Raw genomic sequence first — 23,402 nt, 5'->3', positions numbered from 1 at the left:
TTGTTTATAAAAATCATTTTAGTGATTTTTAATGCAAATTATTGGTTTGTTATTGGAATACCGAGCTTTGCTATTCATATAGTCTTGGAAGAACAATTTTTTGGTATTATTTTTTGTTATTTTACCAACTATGTAAACCATATCAAGATCAAAATGAGGTGTATTTTCAATATCTGATTGTAATATTATAATGATATTTTCTCCTGCTCGGGTGCTAGCACAACTCCGGCGAAACCGATGATATGATGTAAGATAATAAGGCAGAAAATATCTTAAAATATCACATCAATAAACTTACCTGAAATACTGTTTACACTTAAGATATACTACCGCTAAACACTCGCAAACAGAAACTTCAAATTAGGGTTCTATGGCACTGAAATATCACTAAGCAAAGCAAAGCCTTGGTGCTACATTCCGATTCGAAATTTGACCTTCTGTTTACTATACACAGACTTCGCAGCCAACCGTTAAGTGTACAGGACAATTGCGGGGCTAGCGCTACGATCCTACTGACACTAACAGTCTCTCCCGAGTCAAGACTCGAACCTACGACGACTGGCTTGTTAGGCCAGCATCGTACCTCGAGACCAGCTGATATCACTTTTCTCTTGCAAATTTTGATTTCGGGTTTGACATGATTATTTACAATGACTATAAGCTCACGACTGTTAAAAATAAATATATATAAATAAATATATATAAAGTTCTCCATGCTTACTGCGATGTAAAGTTGCCTTCAGTAGAAAACAAATCGAACTTCTTTGCAAGGGTGAAGTACATAAAAACAACAAATAAAGTACATTTCAATAATTTTAACCATAGAGATAGAAATTGTTTATTAAAAACATGTTTGAACATAACACCTTTGGTTTTTGAGTTTTGAAACAAAACAAGGCCTCATCTGCGCGCACGTCAGCACTAGCCATTGTTGCTGTCGGCCCTGTCGGCTAATGTATGCGCACGCCTGCTGCGTTATTGTTATTATTAGCATAAACTATTGCCTTAATGTTCGTACGTTTTATGATATTTTAACAGCAAATGGAGTGCTACGTGATGCGTAGATAGTCATAGGTATACGCTCCAACTAAAGCGTGTACCAGCTCTGCTACCGGATCGATTCCTGTCGTACAAGGATTTAAAAAAGTCGCGTGACAGAGTGGTGCACGGTGTGGCGGGGAGCGCCAACTGAATGCAACTTTGTTGACCTAAGCAGCAACCAGCGTGAGAAAAGCTACTTTGCATGCAATAAATTATCACTTGTACCTCACTATGGACTATTTGTTGTGTACCGTGGTTTGGTATGCTTTGTTTGCATTGCTTTTCTTCGAGAATATAGACTCGCACACACAATCACGCGGTGTTGTTACTTTGCGCTCGGTTAAGAGTGATTGTCTGCTCAGCCCACCATGGCGAGTTTCGTTGCAGGTGATTACCTTTTGTTAACATTTGTTATCGATTAGTTTATGTTTATGTGCACTTTTCCACACTAATTCTTACTTCTGCGAACTCAGACTTGGCGTGAGTGGTTCGGTTTGTGGCGAGCAGGTGTTACGTTTTGTTTCGATTTCTTATGAACAGGTGGATTACTTAATTGAGCGAATTTTAGTGCCCAGCAAATAACAGCATGGTGATGCAACATACATTCCCTAAAAATCGCTCCTGGCCTTTTTTTTGCAACAAAAGTTCGAAATTTAAAACGCCCCGATGTTCAAAAAGTTATTCAATTGGAAGACCACCGCGTGGAAATTCCTCGCCCGGCTATGGACCAGTTATCAATAGTTTCTAATTCAACGCAATAACTGGAATGGATTGCGATTGGTATCGCTTTTTTTGAAGCCCACCTACGCTTATAAAGTTCAAAATCAGCGCCAAACTAACAATCGATCGCGCGGACAGCAAACGATTTGATTAATGACCCCCGCGGTGGGAGACGAAACACTAGAAACCATTTTTTTGTGAACTAAAACCCTCCCAGCAATCGACAGCAAACTAGTGTCATCAGCTTCGAGCTGAGTGAGTTCGAAACGACAACGAATTCCAACTGGGATAAAAGTGAAACCTCGCTTCGGGTATAATTAGGCTTGATTGTTATTGTTGTTTTTTAGCATTCGCAAATACCGCCAGTTTTCTTGAAGGCAAACTCCTCTCCCTCGAAAACAAAGACGACGACTGCGCTAGTCACACTCACACTCATAAACGGCTCCTAGATAGTCGGGTCTGTTCGGCTGGCAGACGCAGTATTCCACCAGACAAATGATTAATTATCTCAATCGCTCAATTCCACGGGTGGAGTTGAAATCAATCCTCCGCTGACTTGGCGAGAGCTGAGACGGTTGTGACGTTTGTCTGGCCGACAGACCGAAAAAGCTAGGCCTTGACCTCTCCCTTCGCTAGAAACTTCTTCAGCAGCCTCGGTAAACATTTGACTTCAACCGTTTCAGTGGGGGGAACAAATTAAATGAACCCTCGAGAGGGGGCCGATTTATGTCTTTTGATTGAAATTGAATTAACCCCAAAGTTGACCCGAGTGTGTTTTGCGCCCTGAAAGTATTGCGGCAAACAACGCCGTCAGCCAGGTGAGAAGGGGGAAATTGTGTTGAATTGACTGTGAAGGTACCGTACAGATCAAAATCTGTGAACATGCGGCTCGCTTGAGTGGCGTAACAGCATTGGAAGCACTGCGTAGCTTGGTTTGGAATGTTTATGTTTCAGCTTTGTAGATTTTCTCTAGATTTCGGATTTCGTGTCAAACCCGTGCCATTAGATTTGTGGTGTAACGGGTTCCTCGCTTGCACAGTGTACAAGTCACTGATTTGGTAATGTAATTCTACACACTTAGATTTTATTGCCGAGAACTCAACAGCTGATAAATTCAGCGAAATGCTCTACAACTTTTCGGCACAATTTTCAAGAACTTCGGCAAACAAAATGTCAATACATGCTGGTTTACGGTAGATCGATATATTTGCTGAATGTTCGTCGAAATATATTGCTGCCATTGTTAAAATCTTCGCCGAGCTCGTTCAGCTGTTGGGAAGTTTGCCGAGATAAATTAAGTGTGTACTCCATTGATCTATTTATAGTAAATTTTATTACAATCACAACAATTAAATTACATTGTTGTTATTAATTCTGTTCTTCTTTTTGTTCTCCTTTCCAGCAATGTCACCCAGTTAGTTGAGCACACCCCTCGCACCTACAAGCATATTGGAGCGATCAACGAAAAATGCTTCACTGCCGCTCTTTGGCTGTCGAAATCGAAATCCTACCAGCAGCGCACCCTATCCGGTGCACCACCAGCCACGTTCATCCGTTGTCGTCCCGGACCGCAACCAATTTCCTCGATAACCTCGAATCGAACCGGCGACGGTCTGCGGGAACTCCCCAGTGCAATTTTAAAACGTTTAAATTTGCGCCAATCTCAGCCCATTACTGCGCGCATTAGTTCCTGGGACATGGAACGACGAAATTGGACCATCGGTTAGGGTCTGTGTTTGTGTTTATTTTTATTTGCTTCTTTCTTCCCCTCTCTGTGTTGCTCTCTCGTTCTCTCACTCGCTCGGATTGTCGTGGCAAGCAAAGTGCAATCGAACATATTTATGTTGAAAATCATCTCGAATGGCATAATGACTTCATCGGGTATGGACATAAGTGAATCGTTTCGGCCTGAAGATCTGGGAAAAACGGATTTTTTCGATTTTGTGACGACCGGTTCGGGGACGGCGGAAATGACGGTCAATGGCAGCACGGGTGGCAGTTCTTCCAGCAGTGCGAACGGAGTTACTACGGCAAGAGACCGACCCCCTTCTGGAGTTCGACCGGGAACTGGAGATGCTGGTGGCACAGGTAGCAACCGAAGCGGTCCGGAGTCCATTAATGGTGGTGCGACGAGTCAAAGTGGCGAGCAGACGACGGGAAGCGGGAGCAGCGGGTCTGGCTCCAGAGCCAATGTTGGCAACAATGGCAACGGCAATAATCAACCATTGCAAGGATTCGACCAGGTGAGTGCTGATTGCTACCATTTCAACTGAAAATCATGTATCTACCGGCCCTCCCTTCTCCCCAATGCCTACCTTCCGATCGTCCCATCAGCGCCATCTCCAACGATGACGATACAAGAGCTCTCCAGCCGGGCTCTCCGCTTTTCAGTCTATTCATTCTGCGGCTACAGCGCTCACCTTGATCAGTGTCTGCTTCTGCTGCTGCCACTCAAGTCCCACTGTGAAAAGTGGCCGTTAATTGTAAAATTGCTGTTTCAATCGATTTTAATTGGGTCAATAATACTCCAAATTGATTCCAATGCAGCGACGGACGGTCGACCGACAACGTCGACATTGAACTAGAGGCGGGTGCCGTTGTTGGCTTTATGGGATTGTTTTATGGTGGTAGGTACTCTTTCTTTTCAATGCCATTCAAAATGCTCTGACTGACAGCGCGACATTGCTCTTGGAGTGTGCAGTCAGCAGCGTTGCTCTCCAACACGTATTTACCTACACAACAACAACGGTTAAACGGTTTGGAGAGTTTTATTTTTACACAATGGCGTACGCTGTAGTAAGCTTTAATCGACACGCCTACTCTCGCCTGCTTCGATAGTCCGCGCAGGTCGTGTTTGATTTGCGGATATTTATAGGTAGCAAATCTTGAATGATCTTTGATGATACTGTGACAGATCCTGATTTTGTTTATGTTTGGTTTACATTCGTAATTTGAGAAAATTGTAATTACAGAGAATCCTCCAGAAGTCGACATAAAAGGGCTCACTGACTTATGGGATAAATTGTTGAAGATGTCAATGTGCACTAATTAGTTGTGTAAACTATTGTCGTAATTTAAAACTCCAATCATTGAGCGACAAATATAAAGAGTCATTTCAAGTTATATACTACTTCGCGACTTAACCCGGGCCGAACATTTTCGATTCAGCTGCAACTTGTGAAATCATACTGAGAATGACGCTCCTGGCCACATCCTATGCAGATCAGCTGAAAAAAGGGTTTTAGGAGTGTTCATTTGATACTAGCTGGCTAATCTGGATCAACCGGTGGTACGATCTTGTTAATATATAAGTAGAAAGAGAAAAGAAGGGGCCTGCTTTTGCAAATATCAAAAGGGGTGGTCGCCATATTGGATTCGGCCGCCAAATTATTTTCTTTCAGAAAAATAGTTTTTTGAATAGGTGCCACCCCACCTACCTCAAATTTTATTATTGCATTCGAAAGATCATACTGTTTTACAGAAAATATGTGAGAATTAAAGATGTATGTTGTTTAAAACAAAAATAATATTAAAATTACCAAAACATGTTCAACTCGACCGTTTGGTTTTTCGTTAAATCTTACCTCACAGAAAATGCTGTAATACATTATATTCTTCGTAGAATATTTCCAACCAACCAATCATTAGAAAGAGTATGAAAAGGACTTTTTTTCGCATTTATACACAGAGACATATATATTCATGTTGGTGTGTAAAGTTTTGTTTGCATATTTTATATTATTTCTCTTCAAGATTCTAGTAGATATTCGGTCTTTCCATTGGGACTTAGAGAATATTCTCTTTCTTCTAAGTAAGTAATATTCCCCTTGTGGTATGAAAGAATGGAGGAAGTGTGTCCCCTGGATCGTCTTGATCCATCTTCGGATGGAAGAATAAAATTTGATTAGGTTATTCAAAAATCAATTTTTCTGAAAAAAAAAAACAATATGGCGGTCAAATCCAATATGGCGACTACCCATTTTGATATTTGCAAAAGAAGGCCCCATCTTTTTCCTTTCTAATGATATGTTGGTTGAGGTTATTTCATATTCATATTTCATATTCAAAAATTAGAGCAATGTTTGTGAGCCAAGTTTTGAAGAAAAACGAAAATTTTTAAATAAAGTTTTGATTTCCAGTTATCGGGGGGTCCATCAATTTGATCAACCAAATGCAGTTTCTTTTTTCGTTCAACATGGGCTTCCAAAAAACATAACTTGAATCGTTTTCAATACCATCATGTAAATAGTGGGCCGATCTCAGCGGGAATTGCTCAATTGCAAAGAAAAAATCATCTGAATGGAGCTGGGAGTGACCAACCATTCTCATTATTCTTATTGCCAGTTTAGTGACTACTTGAAAGATCAATAATGGCACCGACCTCGTTCTTGAAACTAGGTTGATGGAGGTTTGTTCGCTGTTTGGAGACCGTTTTAATCTCTGCATTTCCACAAAAGTCACAGGAAGAAGACTTTTGTTAGTAGGGAAGGGTACGTTGAATCAGGTCTCATGTTCTCTATCAGGTTTTCTATTTAGCTGTTTTCGGTTTATTTTTGTTCAGTCTGCTGATTTGAAAAGCTCAATTAGGTTATTATTATTTGGTACCGGTTTACACCAACAGATCGAAAGAATGCTGTTGGGGCCGTGCCCAAGTGTGTGTGGTTTATTCCACAAGATCTCAAAATTATTAGCCTATATGATTTGAGACCGATTTAAATGAGCAGACTAAAGAATGCTATTGGGGCCACGCACATGTGTGTGCAGTATAGGGGCCGTTTTTCAACCTTGTTGTCATATTTTGAGCAATACGGCTATTCCCGGTCATTTTCGGCTATTTCCCAGAAGTTGCCATCATTGCCGAAAGTCGTCATCTTATATTTCAAAATGGCATGTGAAATCAATTTCTGGCCTCTGGGCGTCACTCTGGTTCCGGAAACATTAATAATGGATGGTATTTTGTCATTATTGGCTGTTTTCCAGAAACCGGAAGACGCCATCTTACAATTTAAAATGGTGTCTGAGGTCGATCTGTGGCTTCAGTGCATCATTACAATTGCGTAAATACCCATATTAGGTGATATTAGATCGCTGTTTTTCAGGAGCCGGAAGTCGCCATCTTGGATTCCAATATGGCATTTGAAGACCATTTCTGGCCTCTGAGCGTCATTCTGGTTCCGAAAACACCAATATTGGGGTGTATTGGATCATATTCGGCTCATCTTAAAATGACGCCTGGAGGATTTTTGGGTTTTGTGCATCATCCGGATCATTTTAGATTGTTTTCCGGAAAACCGGGTTGAGATATCTGTTTAATTTGTATTGGAGACCTCCCGCCCTCCCAGAGTACGGAAGAGTGTCAAAATACCATAGAAATTTATGTTGTATTGGAATAAAATCCCACCCATCCAGTAAAGAAATGAGCGTCGAACCTTCATGAAACCATTTTTCGCTCCCGAAAATCTCCATATGCCGCATATGGTTCCATTTACTTGATTAGTTCTGAGTTGTGAAGAAATTTGGGTTTCATTTGTATGAGAGCCGTCTTTTCAAGGAGAGGGAGGAATATCGAACCACCATAAAATATTTCCTACTCCCAAAAATCTTAACATATCAAATTTAATTCCTTTTACTTGATTATTTCTCAAGATGTAAAGAAATTTGTGTTTCATTTGTATGAAACCCCTTCTTTACGAAAGAGGGAGGGGTGTCAAACCATCATGGCATATTTGTTACCCCTAAAACATTGTATTTGCTTGATTGGTTCTCGAGTTGTGCCAAATTTATATTTCATTCAAATCCCAGACAGACAGAGCTGCATTTTTATATGTTTAGATCGTGCTGCGAATAAAGAATTAAAGTGAGTATACATGTAATTTTTATTTCAATTTATCATTTTGTTATGTAGAACAAATGAAAATTTGTTCATGGCAAGTTTTATACTCAACAAAAGAGATAAATCTTTTGGTTTCGAAATTTTGGTGATTTTATTCCTATAAGAACATTTAGGTATAAAAAATTATGTTGTTTACGTCATATCGAACAGATTTGTAATTTTGTGTTTTTTGTCAACAATAGTAAACTCTTGAATGTCGAATTAAAATTATCACTTTTTCATCGTTTTGAATTAAAAATGTTCCTTGAAAATTGAAAAGCAGGTTTATTTAATGATGAAAAGTCTATTGAAAAACTGTGAGTAAGGCTACAGATATGATGGAAATCTCAGTTCAAAGCATAATATTACTTCTGATATCTCGTTTAAAACTTGTTTATGAAATTTTATTTATCCAACTTTTTTAGGATTACTCGACTTTCAACAAGACAATGGTTTTCTTATAAATTTCATCGATTTAAAACTCCTAGCATTGTTCGAAAAAATCCTTACATTAGCAAATCGCAGAAAAATCTAAAAACTTCGGGCGCTCATTTTTTTCAATACACTTCTCTAACAATAAATCGACCGTGAATGCATTATTTCTCTCTAACTGTAATCCTCATTTCTAACTTATTGGATTGGTATTTCATGGCAATAATAAAATATAAAAGTCCAATCTCTAATCCCAGTAAAATGCAAAATAATATACTACACGATAAGGATCCAAATTAAACGTATACCACAGGAAGGCTGTTGAAGCCACGCACAAGTGTGTGTGATTTGCCTGGTAAATTTCAAAAATATATTAATTTATACGTTATAAAACCAGTTTTAACTGACAGTAAAGATGCTGTTGAAACCAGGCACACGCATAGTATTCTGCATCACAAACAAAATACCATGCTTTATATTCGCACAGGGTGTGGAAAAAATGCGATAATTCGAAGTAATTAGGCATGGAATTCGAAAAAGTACCGAATTTTATTTTTAACTACTTCAAGCAATTTCGAGCTTAATGTACTGATGTATCCCGCACAGTGGCGTTGCCGGAAATTCTTTCAGCGGGGGTGGGGGGGAGTTTTATAAAAATATGAATTTTGAGAATATTGAAGAAAAAGTAACCTAAATCAATGACTATCATGTAGCAAGACGGGATTAGAAAAATAACGGTTTCACACACTGACAGCACTTACTCTCATTACGATTTGCTTTGATAAAGTGTTTTATAACTTTTTTTCACGATACCGCTTACCGTACAACGCGCGTGCTGTTCAAATGAACATTTGCGTAGTTTAGTCAATGGTCAATTCGAGAACAACACTCGAACTGATATTTATCGCATGTCAAACAGTAGGGTGTCACTAAAAAACGACGTTTCGAATTTCGCTTAGCGATAGGTATCAAATCTTTGGTCTTCTTGAAAATAGTTTCCTTGGAAATTTAAGCTCATTCGTACAGCAGTCTTCTTTCCAGGACCAAGTATAGACACAAAAGTATATTCCCACAGACAGACAAACATTCTAACCACAAAGCCACCATGAGGTTTTTCAATGTTAATGTGTTCAATGTTGTTGACCGACGTGGCTCAGCAGAACGAATCCATACATGCCATTCGACGATTATCAGACGACCATTGAACAACAAAACACTGATTGGAAATCCCATGCTAGTTTTAAGTTAGACTTAATTTCAGCTCGTAGTCGGCAGCGAGGATAAAAAATTTGCTTTAGTTTTTAAGTCATCAGATATAATTGGCGCCGTTAAACATTAAATTGTATTTGTGCCGTGTCAAATAAATGTTATGTGAAGAAAAAAAAAAAAATGTTGTTGACCCAATGGTGTAACTTAAAGCTTACAATAAAATATCTTTAATGGCTTTGCATGCATGAAACTTTGTCAATTTTTTTATTTTAATAGATAGTTTTTACATCAACAAGTTCCTAATCCCCTCAATCAAACTCCGTACTACTTACGAGAGTGCCACTGACTCGGTGGCCTCTCACTTAGCAAGTATTACATCAGCAATATCCTTTCTAATATCCCCAAGCTACGGAAAAGATGGGCGTGGCCCGCAATGATGACTATCGGGCCTACTTCATCTCAGATTAGTTTTAATTTAATGTTACTCCCAAACAATGTACCTCATACAATCCGAGTGGAAGCGTTAAACTCCAGTCTGCAATCTACGAAATATACCGTGCTTACGCTACGCTACAATAAAATATCTTTAGAGTGTCGATACATATAACGAAACGGAAATACAACAATATTACATTTAAACTAGTCAAATTAAAAAAAAGATATCGCCGACGAAGAAGCGTTCGAGATAAATTGAAGTCGAATAGAGCGGATACTCTGTTGTATAACACTGGGCGACTAAACGAAAAAACAGTGCACTTCTAAAGCTCAAACCGGAAAAAATGCAAGATTACCAAGATTCAACCATTCCTATGAATTTTTGTGTCCCTAGCCATTATCAAAACGCGACAGAAGCTGCCACCCACTCCAACGCGAACGATAATCGCGCGCCTCCTTTCACTGTTGAATCGATGGAGACGCGAATACAGTATTCCAAGGAACGAGCTTTAAAGGAAATTTGAATATAGAACTCGATAGTAATATTCTAGATCTTTTTTCTACAGAATTGTACAATATGGGTGATATACAATATAAGGGTGACCCGAATTTCCAGCTTCTAACTTCCTTATTTTTGCAGATAAAGTTAAACGGTGTTCTACAATGTTGCAGCCTCGTCAATTCCGTACAACTTTGTAGAAATCAGTTTTTTTTATCTTTTAAAATAACCGATTTAGAGCTCTAAAGCTCAAACTGGAAAAAGATGAAAATTATAGGTGTAGAACAATTCCTGTGAATTTTGGTGCCTCTAGCCTTTATCAGAACGCGTCAAAAGTTCCCACCTACTCCGACGCGAACTTTAATCGCGCGCATCCTTTTCCTGTTGAATCGATGGAGACGCAAGTACATTGTTCTAGGGAACGAGCTTGATAGTAATTTCCCAGAAAATAAGGGAAATTTGATTCTAGAGCTCGATAGTAATTTCCCAGAGAAAAATTTTTCTTCTTTAAAATTGTACAATATTATAGAGCGCACATTTTCCAGCAATCACAAATTAAAGTGGTGGAAAATTTCGATGGAATCCAGCATCTAACTTTCTCATTTTTGCAGATAGAGTTTAGCAATGCTCTACAATGTTGTACCCTCGCCAATTTTGTGCAACTTTGTAAACGAAACTTTTTTTTTCTATCTTTAAAAATAATCGATTTAAAGCTGTTTTACAAAATGACAAGAAGAAAACTAAGGGTGCGCTCCTAAAGCTCAAACCGCAAAAAAGATTATAGCTATTCAACCATTTCTGTGAATTTTGGTGTCCCTAGCCATTATCAAAACGAGACAAACGCTCCCAAAAACTCCAACACGAACGTTAATCGTGCTTCTACTGTTGAATCGGAGGAGACGCCAAGTTCATCGTTCTAGGGAACGAGTTCAGGGAGAAATTTGGATCTAGAGCTCGATAGTATTATTCTAGAGAAAAATTTTCGAAGAGGCATCTAACTGTCTTATCTTTGCGGATAGAACGATTGGATTTTGAAATGTTGAAAAAAGTCACCTTTTCCGATAATTTGAAAAATTATAATTGAACTGCTCTGAAAAAAATCTGGCTCATAGCTTAAACCCTAAAGAATCCGTTGGAAATTTTGCGACAAAGAATTGCATTAAAATTTGACGTGCTAGAATTGAAAAAAAATCTTAAAAACCTTACTTGTTTTCAAAAATCGAACTTCTAAACAGCATTTCCTAAACTTGTCGCGATTGTAAAGATTGTTTCTGCCATCCTAAACTTTTATTTTAAGGGTGTGTCTTGCATTAAAAAAAATCTCTTACAAAACACCCTACAATAGAAGCCCATACTGAAATACATACGCCTTTTTTGAAATTACTCTTAAGTCTAAGGAGTTTGAAACCACGGCAAGTAATGTGTTTTTTGATTCGTAATATGTAATCATGAAAAATCTGCAGAAAAATCAATATTTCTGTCATAACTAACAAGAAATCATTAAAATCAACATTCGGGAAATTTTAAATGCCCATAAATTATACAATATGCTCATAGTTTGTATTGCATTTCCGATTACAAATATTTAGCACTCGTTTCTTTAAACCAAAAAATCAGTTTAACTAAAAGACGCAGTCGATAGCTCGTAAGATAGTAAAATATTCAATAGCGGCCTAGTCCTTGCAATCAATCGAAAAGAGAAAAGAAATATTAGCAAAGTTTATGTGCTGTTTGCCTGTTAACCGCTAATCTTCACAAAGGTCACAGAAAAAAGATTGTTACTAGTAGGGAAGAATACGTTGAATCAGGATCAGGATTAAAAAGTCTCTTTTTAGCTATTTCGGTTTATTCTTTGTTCAGCCGGCTGATTAGAAAAGCACAATTACCTCATTAATGTTTGGAACCGGTTTTGGCCAATGTAGCTGTTGGGGCCACGTGCAAGTATGTGTGCTATTTCAATAGTGCACAGAAGACAAACCGATTTAAATAAACAGACAATAGAATGCTATTGGGGCCACAAATAGAAGTGTGCAGTATATCGCAGCTAAATGTAAAATACAATACTTCACGATGTGTGTCAACAACTTACCAGCAGCTGAAAATGATGTTTTATGTTCCTGACTTTCAAAAAGGGCAATAAACGCAATGTTGAGCTTTATCGTGAAATTTTGTCCCTGCTCGAAAGGTATGGAGGCCGTAGTTCACGATCATCTAATTTTCTGCCTGGAAAACTATATTTCCTCTGCTCAGCATGGTTTTTACCCCGGCAGATCCGTGACGACTAACCTCCTGGAATTCACATCGTTTTGCTTACGAGATATGGATCAAAATTTTCAAGTAGATGCGGTCCTTTGGGACCTTAAAGTTGCATTAGATCGTACCCCAAGGCAGTATTTTAGGACCTCTACTATTTTCTTATTTATTAACTGAAGGTACATTAATCTATAAGCTCATTCAAACTCATGATGATTTCACCAGACTACAAGAGTTAATTAACCTTTTCGCCGATTGGTGCCGCTTTAATCGTAAGTCAATTAGTATTTCTAAATTTTCGTAATCAGATCTTGGTGTTATACTGGATGCTACAACCTTTACCTCGATTTTTAATAAAGCCAAGCGACAACTTGGCATGGTTATGAGAGTTGGCAAGGAGTTTGATGATCCTGGTACCTTAAGAACCCTCTATTGTTCACTGGTACCTTCCATACTGGAGTCTGCCTGCGCCATATTGGACTCATATGACGAGTTTTGAGCCCAACGTGTCGAATGTGTGCAAAAGCTTTTTGCTCGAATATTTTGCTCGGATATGATGTCCTATGAGGATCTCTGTTCGCTGGTTGGTAAAGCTCCATTAGAACGGCAACGGAAGGATATCATTGTAAGAACTGCACATGAAATTCTAGTTGACATCTATGATTGCCCAAATATCCTGTCGTCACTACAACTGCACAGCCTCTCTTGCTTTCAGCGGCATCAGCGACTCCTGCAACGTATTAATTATGGCCTGCATGAACCCCATCGTCTCACATCATCACCTCACATCGGGTATTTGAATTGACAAAATTTGAATTCTCAGCTCTTGACAACTCATAATTGTTTGTTTGTAAGTTTTTGTATAGAAAAGTGTTGTCATATTTATGTAATCTTCATGTTATAAATCAAAATGGTGGGTTTTTATACCGGTTTGAAACCGTACCTCTTTTTGAAGTGGCTTTTCCCAGCCAGCAATTCATAAAAATCTGTGTCGGAGGAATATTAGAAAATAAATAAATGAATAATGGATATTTATATGGATGCGATTCAAATCAATACCGGAAAAAGGCTGTTGGGGTCACGGACAAATTTGTGTGATTTGCCTAGTGAATTTGAAAAAACTGTATACAAGTTGCGATAAAAACAAAATTTACCGATCCAGCCCCTTACAACTATGGGTCAGTCAACGTGTTGTCTGAATGTTCAAAAATAAATATGAAATCGAAGAAATTATCAGCTATCAATGTTTTACTATTTATTTCTGTGTTCTGTTATGTGTACTATCAACAATTCAACAATTAGTTTGTTTCACTGCAGCTGATGTGTGTAAATTGGTTGAGAAGTAAAATATTACAAAAATAAGTAAATATTACAAAAATATTACATAGCAAAAGACACAATTATGGGTCATTTTTGGCATCATTTAGCCTACATACAAAACCATCGAAATCCCAACAAATTTGTGTTATTTACAAATAAAATTTTATCATCACGGATTGGAGGTTTCAGTAAAAAAATCTATTACCCTTCAACAAAAATCAATTTGCAGAAAAGTTTTCGACGGAATGACGCAACTTCACTAATCATAAAATGAACAAGAAAACCTTTTCACTGCTGAAAATATAGCGACGCAGTGAAACCAGTCGTCGCACCACACGCAACCCACCTAATGAGGCTAATTTCGATCAGATTAACAAAACTGTGAAACATTAAAGAGAAAAATGCTTTACGAGACCCATCCAAAACCAGAGTTACCAGTGGTAATAATTATAATTGTCCGTGCATATCTAGATAAGCCCGCTAATAATGGAATTAACTTCAGCTCACACTTTGCATGGACGGAGCTGCACTCTACGGGCGCCAAAGGATAAGTTCAACCCCATCCAGTAATAGTATCCCGAGGCAAGTACCTGGTTATAATCTTACCCGAACATCAGCCCGGACCCGATCGCCGTACGTACTTAACTGCCAACGACGGACACCTAATTCCGTTTTATCTAAAACAAATAATCACTGTTCCGATCCTGAGCGCGGCCGGACGGGTCTAATTCACTCCATCGCTTCCAGTGTTGCCCTGCCGGCGCAGATGGAGAATAAATATGTATGTTATGATCGTTATGATTAGAAGTGGATGCAGCTTTGCGTGGACCGCAGTCGTAGTCGGAGGGCAATAAATTTCCCATCCTGCGAGGGCCGAGGCGACCCCAAACAAGCCGTCGATGATGGTGCCGATCTTGGTGATGCCTCGCGTATAGATGGACTCCGGTGCGCTGTCGATAAGATATGGAAAGAGTTCAAACTGGTCTCGCTAAAGGTGCTTCAAGCCAGCCAGCCAAGCACTTGAGCCAACGAATGCCGATGCCACAGCATCAGGGCAATATATTTTCCTAATGAAAGAGAAATAAAACGGCTTCTCGGCAGAAATATGTTTGCTAATACTTACGTACGGGGTACTACAAGTGTCGTTAGCGAGGATGAAATGGTAACTGGAACTCGGGATCTAAGGCACCAGCTGTGGGCCAACGACAGGAAGGTTGGTTCAGGTGCGGAAGAGGGAGGGAGATACGCAGTCGTTGCAAACGATTATAGATTATAAATGAAGATTATATTTAATGCTACGTGAGGAACTAACTGCAAACCAGGAGCATCCGCCAGCCGGAGTCTACCTCTCCTAACGCCGCTACCACTACTACCCAGCCAGACTGGCAGTCTAATGAAAGTTTATTATCTCACCGGAGCGGAGCGTTGCGATGTGATACCGAAGCTGGTGGCGGCAGCGGCGGAGATCGAATCCGAAAGAGTCCTGTATGAATGACGATGATTTACAACGCTGCCATCTTCCGCGTAAATCAACTGCACAACGCATTGAACATTTTGCACACGCGATGACACAAACCTGTTTTATTTATCTATCCTTCAATCAATTATGGTTCGCAGGGAAAGCGAAAGCCTTCGGTTTGCGATTTATTCAGATGCTGTCCGGAAGGGTGGGGAGGAGAGATTCTGCAGTCTAGAAACAGGAAACAAATCTTGCAGCTTTGGCAAGCACGATAACAATATTGCAGTACAGCCGTACGTAGGATTTTCGCAGGAGGGGCAACGCTCTTTGGGATTGTAAGTAGTTTATGAGTCATCATCGTGTTTCTTTAGTTTTTTTTACAACATAACTATTACTGCGATCAAAAAACGATAACGAAGTTAGTCCTGTCAAAAATTTTATAGACCTCATTGACGAGTATCGACAAAAGAACGAATCCCCACAGGGTGTATTATAGGTATAAACAAATTTGACTGTGTTTGCCGGAACCAACCAATTTCCGCATTCTCGCGGATGCGTACGGCAATCAACGCGACGCTTTATTCGGTCTCTGGCTGATGACGGTCCAGAAATTGTGCGCCCAATACTATAAGTAATATCATGCCGTGTGTACCAGACATTGCCGTACATTATTCTCACACATTCTTTACTACGATGGTGGCCGCGAGAACCGTTCGTTCGTTCTTTCTTCCGCTCAATCGTCGTAAATAACATCGAAACACCGTGATCACGATTTTCCACCGAACAAACAGATTCTGATCGGCGGGATCGTGTGCAAAGTCTAACAGCACGTAAATCATGCATGCAGTATGAGAAAATTTAATTTATTACCCCATCCGGCGGGAAAATGATCACACGACAACAACGAACGACAGTCCAAAGGGAAGAGAGGGTTGAGTGAGGGGGAAGGGAGACAATGGCAAGCAAGGACCCACCTGTGGCAGTAGTCGACCACAGGTTCATCGTGGACTAAATAATAAAACCTAAACGATTGAGAAGGCAAACAGGCAGAAATCAGTTTCAGCTTCTATTTATGCACTAGTAAATCATTCGAACTCTCCGTCTGTCAAAGCAAGGGGTCATTCCTAAATTACGTGGTAATTATACTTCCATGTTTGACAAAAGGAGCGTTGTTAACGACGTTTACGATTAATTAATATTGAAGATGTTAGAAAATATAATTATTGAAGAAAGTAGAACGTTAAACGTTAAGCCGTTAAGAAGTTTAGAATTTTTTATGACGACTATCACTAATATCCTTCATTTATCATTCGTCATGATTTTGCTCTTAAAAGCAAATTTTCAGAAGGCTGTATTTGAGGGGTGACTTGGAATTGGAGAGATCGTAGCTCCGTTCCGATCAAAATGATGTCAAAACCAATAATACAATAACAAAATTTTGGCTATTTCTGAGCTTATGTTTTCATACAAATAACACAACAAAAATTTTGCTTAATCTGTAACCTATAGACACTCCTCCATTATTTCAAATCGAATTCGAACATTTTCAAATGACTTGATTATCAGCTCTATAATCGTCAGGTTTGTCCAATTATCGTCCGGCGGGTTAATAAAGCCATAGAATCTTTATACTGTATGTTGGAAAAAAATCAAACAAATTGCATACCGCAATGATATAATTACACGAAATAAGTTTTTGTATTTTAGTACATAAGTTGTTATTAGGATAACGTGTGGTTCTAGTTTTTGCTCTTAATGGCAAAATTCACAGCGATATTTTTTTTAAAAGCATCCGTTTCGAGATATTTCAAATTATAATTGTATCAAGTTTAATAATTTTAGAATATGCACACCACGAGAAAATGCGTAAATATAAAAATTCCTAAGTTTTCGTTTCCATCACTGGAATTGTCGATACTAATTAAGGTGGAACCTCATTGAATCCCCAAAAGGCCGACTTCGAGTCACCACTTCGAATGCGTTCCCTGTGAAAATGCTGTTTGCTGTAGTGAAGCAAACATAAAATAGAATTTTCATAGGGAACGCAATGAGTATTTTCGAGTCTTGTGCTTTTGAAAATTCGAAGTGGTGACTCGAAGTCGGCCATTTTTGGATTAAATGAGGTTCCACCATAAATTTCAGGAGTTTGAGGCCTGTTTTTTCGACTGATTAAAATTAACGCCACTGCTTAAGCCGTTCCTTACCCTATTTGCTAATTAAAGAAAATACCGTTTCATTTTTCATGAATAATTCAAAGTTGTCATACTTCAATTAAATTATCTTCTAAATGTATGATTTTAGGAAGTCGATGATCACCAGAATTATATTACATCATGGGTTTGTTCTTGCAAAAAGGTCAAATTTAAAAATTAAAGTTCTCACACAAACAATAAAATCACGGTGCTCCCACATACCGTTAATATAAAAAAAGCACCAAAGTATCTGAGTACAACATTCGATTCGTTACGACGTCCTGAATCTCCGGTCAAAATTTCAAAATTGTCGTATTTTATCTGCTTGATGATATCCGCATGATGGTAACCTTGGTACACCTCGTGGTTCATGCGCCACGGATCCTACGCTCGACAATTTCTACAGGGTATTAAATAAGTTCGAATACAATTTAAAAATGTAGTGAATAAAATTAAAATACTAGGTATTATTTTCTTGTCATGTTTTATTGAAACAATGTTTATTGAGAATCTTTATTACATACTAGTTGAACGTTCCCGGCGAAGCTCGGGATCAAAGGTGTCAAAGATAGTTTTTTTTATATTTCATTGCTGCATTAGCTCAACTTACTTCAAAAATATAATTCACATCTTATACTTCCATCATCACTTTGAGTACTTCAATATTCCGAGAACGCACAGAACGGAAATACCCGTATTGGATTGTTTTTTGTGATTTTGGGCTGATTTACAGAAACTGGAAGTCACCATTTTGGATTTAAAAATGACGTATGGAGTTCAACTTTCGAAAGTATTGAAATTGTTGGCCAAATATCTTTTTAGAAGTCATAAATTTGCATGTTTCACGTAGTTTTGTGAATAATATCTCAAATTTAGTAATCAGATACATGTTATTTTTCTTCAAATCTCTTTTCTGAACGTTAACAAACATTTTAATGAAAAAAAAAACACGTGTCATCGCTATAAAACGACGTATGGAGTTCCACTTTCGGAAGTATTGGAATTGTTGGCCAAATATCACTTTAGATTATTTTCCTGAAACCGAAAGTCGCCTTTTCCACAAAACTTCGTAGAAAATAAGCTGCCTCTTTATCGATATTCAAACCAAAGAATCTTAACCTTTCCTTCAGCTAAATGTCCCAAGAGTTCTAGTTTGAATTAACATAGAAAAAGTAAAACAGTAAGGCGTCTTACACAAATTACGTAACGCATGAAGAGGAGGAGGGGGATTGAGTCTGCATTACTTATTGTTACGTAGGGGGGGACGGGGGGTAGTAGAGACAGTTACGTAACTGTGATGTTTGCTCGAAATTGAAAATTTGATCAGCGTTGCGTAATTTTAGGGGGGGGAGTCATGTCGAACATTACCTATCGTTACATAGGGGGGAAGGGAGTCTGAAATCTAGATCATTAGCGTTACGTAATTTGTGTACGACGCCTAAAGTTAAGAGCTGAATGACCTTCTGGTTAAAAGCTCTCTAATAAAAATCAAATTCAAATTCAAAGTACAAAAGTAAATCGAATGCCGTAATATGTAACTATTCACAAAACTACGAAAACATCAGAAATGTAAAATGTTTATGCTTGAGACATGGATTATTCTGCAAAAAAAAATGTAAATGGTGAAAGAACAACGAACATTGTATTGAAAAAAAAACACAAAATAATTGAATTTTGATTGCGCATAAAAAGTCAAGATTTCGCATGTATACGTATAATACGTATAAATTTAAGAAAAGTATTTTCAGGTGTTTTTCTGTATTCTGTATGCTGTATATGGTCCTCGTGGCTCTGTGGTTGGCGATGTCGATTATCTCCCACACGGTTGTGATATCGGGTTCGATCCCCGATCAGGTCGAGAATCTTTTCGAACTGGAATTTTTTTCGACTCAGCTCTGAGGCACGGTGTACCGTTGTACTCATCCTACAGCATGCAAAATGTGCTAAAAACAATATCGATAACGAATCACATGTCATCGCTTTAAATTTTGATTTAGAGGCAAATTCAGCATAAAAAGTCATAAATTTGCATGTTTCACGTAGTTTTGTGAATAATATCTCAAGTTTTAGTAATCATATACTTTTAATTTTCCTCACATGTCTCTCCTGAACGTTCACAAACATTTTAATTAAAAAAGAATCACATTTCATCGCTTTAAATTTTGATTTAGAGGCAAGTTCAGCATAAAAAGTCACAAATTTGCATGTTTCACGTAGTTTTGTGAATAATATCTCAAGTTTTAGTAATCAGATACTAATAATTTTTCCTCACATGTCTTTCCTGAACGTTAACAATCATTTTAATGAAAAAAGAATCAAATGTCGTGGCTTTGAAATTAGATTTAGAGGCAAATTCAGCATAAAAAGTCATAATTTTGCAAGTTTGACGTAGTTTTGTGAATAAAATATCAAGTTTTAGTAATCAGATACTTAATATTTTTCCTCACATGTCTTTCCTGAATGTTAACAAACATTTTAATGAAAAAAGAATCCCGTGTCATCGCTTTAAATGTTGATTTAGAGGCAATATCAGCATAAAAAGTCATATATTCGCATGTTTCACGTAGTTTTGTGAATAAAATCTCAAGTTTTAGTAATCAGATACTTTTTATTTTTCCCCAAATGTCTTTCCTGAACGTTAACAAACATTTTCATGTAAAAAACCCACATGTCACCGCTTATTTTTTTGATTTAGAACGATTTCAAATGATGGTGGTGACGGTACACCACTGAGACGGAAGCAATAACATCAATAAGATCAAACGTTACGGAATTCCATTTTTATATAGTAGATTAGCTGGAAGCACCCCACTTTAGGATTTCAGGCGGACAAAAATCGGAAAAATGACTGTCGCCGATATTTTTCTTCATATTTTTTATAGAAAGTAGACACTCTAACAGAAAAGTTCCAAATTTTAAGACTCTAGCAGGTACTATACCGTGCTGGATCGAAATCCGTACACCTAAGCACATGACAATCTTCGACGGTCAATATAAAATCAAGAAACCACATATGGCTTTAAACAGACATGTTTACTTATAGGTCTACTTATATTTTATCACTATTTCCAAGCAAAATGATTTAAATCACTCTGAAACTCGGAAAAATCATGTTTGAAGAGAACATGTTTTGAATCGAAATCCGTACGCAGTTTTTTGTCTGAATCGAAATCCGTACACTTTTGAATCGAAACCCGCACGCACGCGATATAGACTGGATCAAAGTCCATACAGCAATGAATCGAAATCCGCATTGATATAGAAGTACAAAAATGAATTGTATTTTTCAATTTATCCTAAAATTTACGAATAAATATATTGGAGAGTCAATTGGCTCCTAAAGTTTTACACAAATTTCTAATTTTTTTATATCAGCTGAAATAGTGTAATTTTCTGTGCAAAACACGATTTTAAAAAAATGTTTTTTAGTCACCGGAACGCCGGAACCTCTCGAAGCTTCCCGGTATGACTTTCCATCGCGCACCTCAGTCACAGCTCTTTCTAAAATGTTTGCCGTATATTTATGCTTGTTTTCTTCCATAATATTCTGAAAACAAGAGTAAAAGTTCAACAATACATGCATGATACACACGCTGTACGGATTTCGTTTTAGGCGATTAACAAGGATCAAAATCCGCACGGCACAGTTTTTGCTGAATAAATGCAATTTACATTATTCACCAAACAATATACAGCTTGAAAATGTCAAAGACTTACCTTTTCAATCGATTTCAAAAAGATTCACGAAGTAAAACACTTATATTCCACTTGAAAAACGTTTTTACCTGAATAAAATTTCCTTAGTAAATTCTCTAACGATGCGACGAAATGACAACTGAAACCGATACACGATAGATTTTTTATTTTTATTATTTTTATTTCATGGCCTACTGACGCATAGTTTAATTTAACAGAAGGCCAACAGTTCAACGGACATGTACATGTAACTATCATATGAATTTTCATTTTTAAATTGCTTAAAACTGACGAAAAACATCAAGGTGTACGGATTTCGATACTGTACGGGTTTCGATCCAGCACGGTACCTTAGATATCGAGATATGAAAATGAAAAATAGTAAGAAAATGCACCTTTTCTTCGAGAAAAAAGTAAAATATAAAAAAAAAAATCGCACCTAATAACAGAATAACTATTGAATATATTATATTTTTGTAAACGTTATTGATTGGGCTTCCAGAAAAATGTGTGGTTATGTTGTTTTATGGATGAAAAAAAAAGAAAATAAAGCACAATAAAAAGAAAAAAGTGAAAAAAAATCATCTTTCTCAACTTTGTTGGACAGCATCTTTTTACTCCCAAGAGCCCTCGAGCTGGGACCCTGTTTTTTTTTTCAAGTTTCCGGTGTCTACTAACGAATGCAAAAGAGTTTATCTGCGACCAAGCGTTTAAAACCGACTTGAAAATTTTTGGTTTTCATAGGAAAAAAAATTTTTGTCGTGAGAATGAGTGGAAAAAGAGATAAGCAATAACAAAAATAATAAAATGAGAACAAAAATCATTATTCTCAACTTTGTTGGTCGGCATCTTTTTACATCCAGGATTTCCAAGGCTAAAAACAACATCGCACGCTATTGCTATTTTTTTTTACAAAATGGCGGCTGTGCAGCAATTGCCGTGGACCGCTTTTTTTTTAAGTTCTTCCGCGGCGAGCAGTAGAAGTCGTGCCCAACGCCACCTATAACTAAAATATTTTTTTTTTCATTATCTACATAAGCGTCGCTAGTGAAATACACATGATTATATTTTTACAATTTTTCTTTGCAAAATAGCAACGGTTTGGAAAAAAAATTTTTTTTCGACAAAAAAATCAACTTTAATTCGTTTTTGATTCTAGGATAGTTTTGGCATGATTTAAGCCTATAAAAAAATGACAAGAAACAAATTTTTTTGGTGGATATTACCCCTTAACACACATGTTCCTTACACATTAGAGGTTGTCAAAAGCCTAATAGAAATGGTGGAGCAGCTAGTGAAAGGGAGGAGGGCTGGATTCCGAACGACTCCATGTTTTTCCTTTTTTACATAAAACACACAAATGATACTAAGTAACTTGCTTTGTTGATAACAAGTAGGAAAAATACCAAAAGTGTATAAAAATGGTGATAATTTTTTTGTCCGCCTGTTTGTATGAAAACGTCCCATAGTGAACCCCCCTTTCTTTGTGCTGAATGATGAGCTTGAAAAGTTTCTCAATCGAATCACACGTAGCACGCACCTGATCCATCGGCATTTCGTCTCAAATCTTGGAAATAATATCCTTAACCCTCTAGTGCCCAGTGCCGCATTTAGACGGTCTTCAGTTGAACCTCTAAAAGGCTTTAATCAATACTTAAAAAATGTTTATAAAAATTCATAGTGTCCGTCTGAAAATTAATTTGAGCACTAAAGGATTAAATAATTAAAAATTAAATAGCGCTCACTTTATATTCACTCTGCTTGGCCAGAATGTACGACCGTCCATTACGATGCATAGCGTGGGATTCCGTTTATCGGTTCGGTTAGGTACCTTCCTTACCTTGAAGACATAAAGACTGGCTGGTGAACTAGACTAACTATCTCTTACACACACATTTAGTCGTAAAGCATTTCTCTCGCAGAGTTCGTCTTCACTCACAATCATTGCGGGGCGAGGGATAAACACTTGTTACCAATATTATATGTTCAAATGCGACTTCAAGTTGACGATAACGCTTCTTTGCGCTTGCCCTTCTTCATGATGCCAAACCGTCAAGGTTGGCACGAATCGTTAAGAAATAATGTGTAATTATAATTTGTTGCGCTTAACTAAATCGCACGTCGCCTTAAATTCCTTCAACAGATAAATCATCCTGCCAAGAATCACGCTGGTAATCAATGTCTCGAGATGTGCTCTAAACAGGTGTTCGCTTCACACAATTTCTTGACTTTGGTGGATCTAGAGCTTGTCCATCCGTTTTAATTTTACTCCTG

The 23,402-nt window shown here is 37.8% G+C and overlaps 1 protein-coding gene across 5 annotated transcripts in view; it reads left to right on the top strand.

Moving 5' to 3' along the window:
• LOC129730107 (zinc finger protein sens) overlaps positions 1-23,402 on the top strand; it is a 422,944-nt gene that overhangs the window by 369,690 nt on the left and 29,852 nt on the right. For all 5 annotated transcript variants that reach the window (XM_055689159.1, XM_055689160.1, XM_055689163.1 and 2 more), the window contains one exon: positions 3,164-4,004. In XM_055689159.1, the coding sequence (XP_055545134.1) occupies positions 3,603-4,004 (402 nt within the window). In that variant the 5' untranslated portion in view covers positions 3,164-3,602. The remainder of the gene's footprint in view (positions 1-3,163; positions 4,005-23,402) is intronic.

Source organism: Wyeomyia smithii, chromosome 3 (assembly GCF_029784165.1).
Source record: "Wyeomyia smithii strain HCP4-BCI-WySm-NY-G18 chromosome 3, ASM2978416v1, whole genome shotgun sequence".
In the NCBI taxonomy this organism is placed as follows: domain Eukaryota; kingdom Metazoa; phylum Arthropoda; class Insecta; order Diptera; family Culicidae; genus Wyeomyia; species Wyeomyia smithii.
Note: the sequence above shows the minus strand (reverse complement) of the source record. Positions and strands in the feature narration are given on the sequence as shown.